Raw genomic sequence first — 1,747 nt, 5'->3', positions numbered from 1 at the left:
TCTGAAATCAAAATTAAAATCGAACTAGTAGAAAAAAAAATATTTACTGATGCCGTACGGCATCACTAGCCGTCTACCGTGTCTTTTGAAATAAAAATTATACTTTTTATTTTTAGCATTTATTATGAGAAAATACAAATCAGGCATATAAATTTTACAAAACAATTATTGCGTATGAAATCTGTAGTTAAATTTAGCACACAGTCCAACGTTGCACTTGGAGCATTGCAATCTCGATTGGCTTTTACAGTATTCGTAGCCACATCTACGACGCACACCCTCAGGACATGGTATTAAATAATGAGCAATAGCATCGTATCGCAGCTCATCGGAAACTTGGCGACCAGTCTTAGATTGTCGCGAAGTGAGAGGGCGACCAGGACCTCGGGGCAAGTTACGGAATCGCAACAAATATGTTTGAACAATGTGACGCCCAAAGTCAAGTTGGTTAATAGGATTTCCTGATTTTCTAGATAAACTCCAGGCATTACGAATTGTCACGCCACGTCCTCGTCCACGTGAACATGCCCAAGACACAACAGCACCCCGTTTGCGGCCAGATGCAACATTTGACGATGAATGTGCTGTAGGCGTGAAGTCCAGTGGAGGCGACATACTACGTTTTGATAGTAGTCGTCGAGATCTTCGTAAATTACTCACTGATGCCGATGACAAGACAACCTTACACCTGGCGTTAAGCTGGCGACCGCTTAGGTTATTGAGCAAAGCCCCATCGTCTTCATCGCCCGAGTCCTCGTCAGAATGAATATTGGGTTCAGGAGGCTCCACAAATATTTGGTTGACTTCATAATCAGAGTCTTCTTCTAAGATCGCCAGTGCCTCGTGTAAAGTACAGTTCCTTAAAAACAGAATTAATAATCATTAGAATTAAACAAACATATACATAGGTAAATATATCTAAAATGTACACATTAAAATGTAGAAAACACAAAAATAAATATTAATTTGTAAAGACACGGTAGCGGGCTACCGGTGCCGTTTGGCATCGGCATCGATGATTTGGTCGTAAAGTAAACAAAAAGTGTGTTTACTTCATTATTTCTTTAAATAATGATTCTATATTGTTTACTGACTTTGCAAAACACAAAAATAATCACTATCTATCAGAAATAACAAAATTATGAAACACTTACTTGAAGACACCGTCCATTTTTGCACATTTTTTCCAACACTGATGTTTACCTCAATTGCACTCGCGCAATATGCATTATGGTTGGCTATTGGTTCGACTAATCAAAAGACACGTCCTTCCTAGGCCAATATGGCGTATAACATCTTGACCAATCACAATAACCGCGTAATGTGGCGCGAAAGTTTAAACGTCTAACAGGTGATGCCGTATGGCACCGCTAGCCGTTAATAGCAGTTAATTTGACTTTATTCAAGGTCAAATTATTTTACCCACCAGTGGATAAAATGCGTTTTTACCCGCTGGTATTAAAGGACAAAACACGTGTTTCCGAGCTAGTGAGGGGAAAAAGTATCCTTTAAAAATATTTTTTGCGGTTTATAAGTCATAATAAAATATAGTGATTTTTTTTTCGGTTAATCGGACAGTAAGTAATAATATAAGACAAACTTTTAAAAAAGGATCAAGTAGCCTATTGATTAATTCAAAAATATGCCGCCTTATTATTGTGAAACGAATTAAAGAATATATTGTATGAGCAGAATTTAATTCTTACCCAATGGACATGCTTTTCACCATATGAGAATGACGTGCAAC

General features: G+C 37.7%; 1 protein-coding gene across 2 annotated transcripts; it reads right to left on the bottom strand.

Moving 5' to 3' along the window:
* Positions 1-1,364, bottom strand: LOC125242231. Of its 2 annotated transcripts, none has more exons than XM_048150966.1 (2): positions 1,155-1,364; positions 1-859 (listed from the first exon to the last, which is right to left on the bottom strand). In XM_048150966.1, the coding sequence occupies exons 1-2, from the start codon at positions 1,169-1,171 to the stop codon at positions 166-168; spliced, it is 711 nt and encodes a 236-aa protein (XP_048006923.1). In that variant the 5' UTR covers positions 1,172-1,364; the 3' UTR covers positions 1-165. The 2 variants fall into 2 exon arrangements, with proteins under 2 accessions (XP_048006923.1, XP_048006922.1); XM_048150965.1 differs by having other exon boundaries at positions 1,204-1,364.
* Positions 1,365-1,747: the final 383 nt, after the last annotated feature.

The sequence above is a fragment of the Leguminivora glycinivorella genome, chromosome 2 (assembly GCF_023078275.1).
Source record: "Leguminivora glycinivorella isolate SPB_JAAS2020 chromosome 2, LegGlyc_1.1, whole genome shotgun sequence".
Lineage (NCBI taxonomy): Eukaryota > Metazoa > Arthropoda > Insecta > Lepidoptera > Tortricidae > Leguminivora > Leguminivora glycinivorella.
This window is presented reverse-complemented; position numbering and strand designations above follow the sequence as displayed.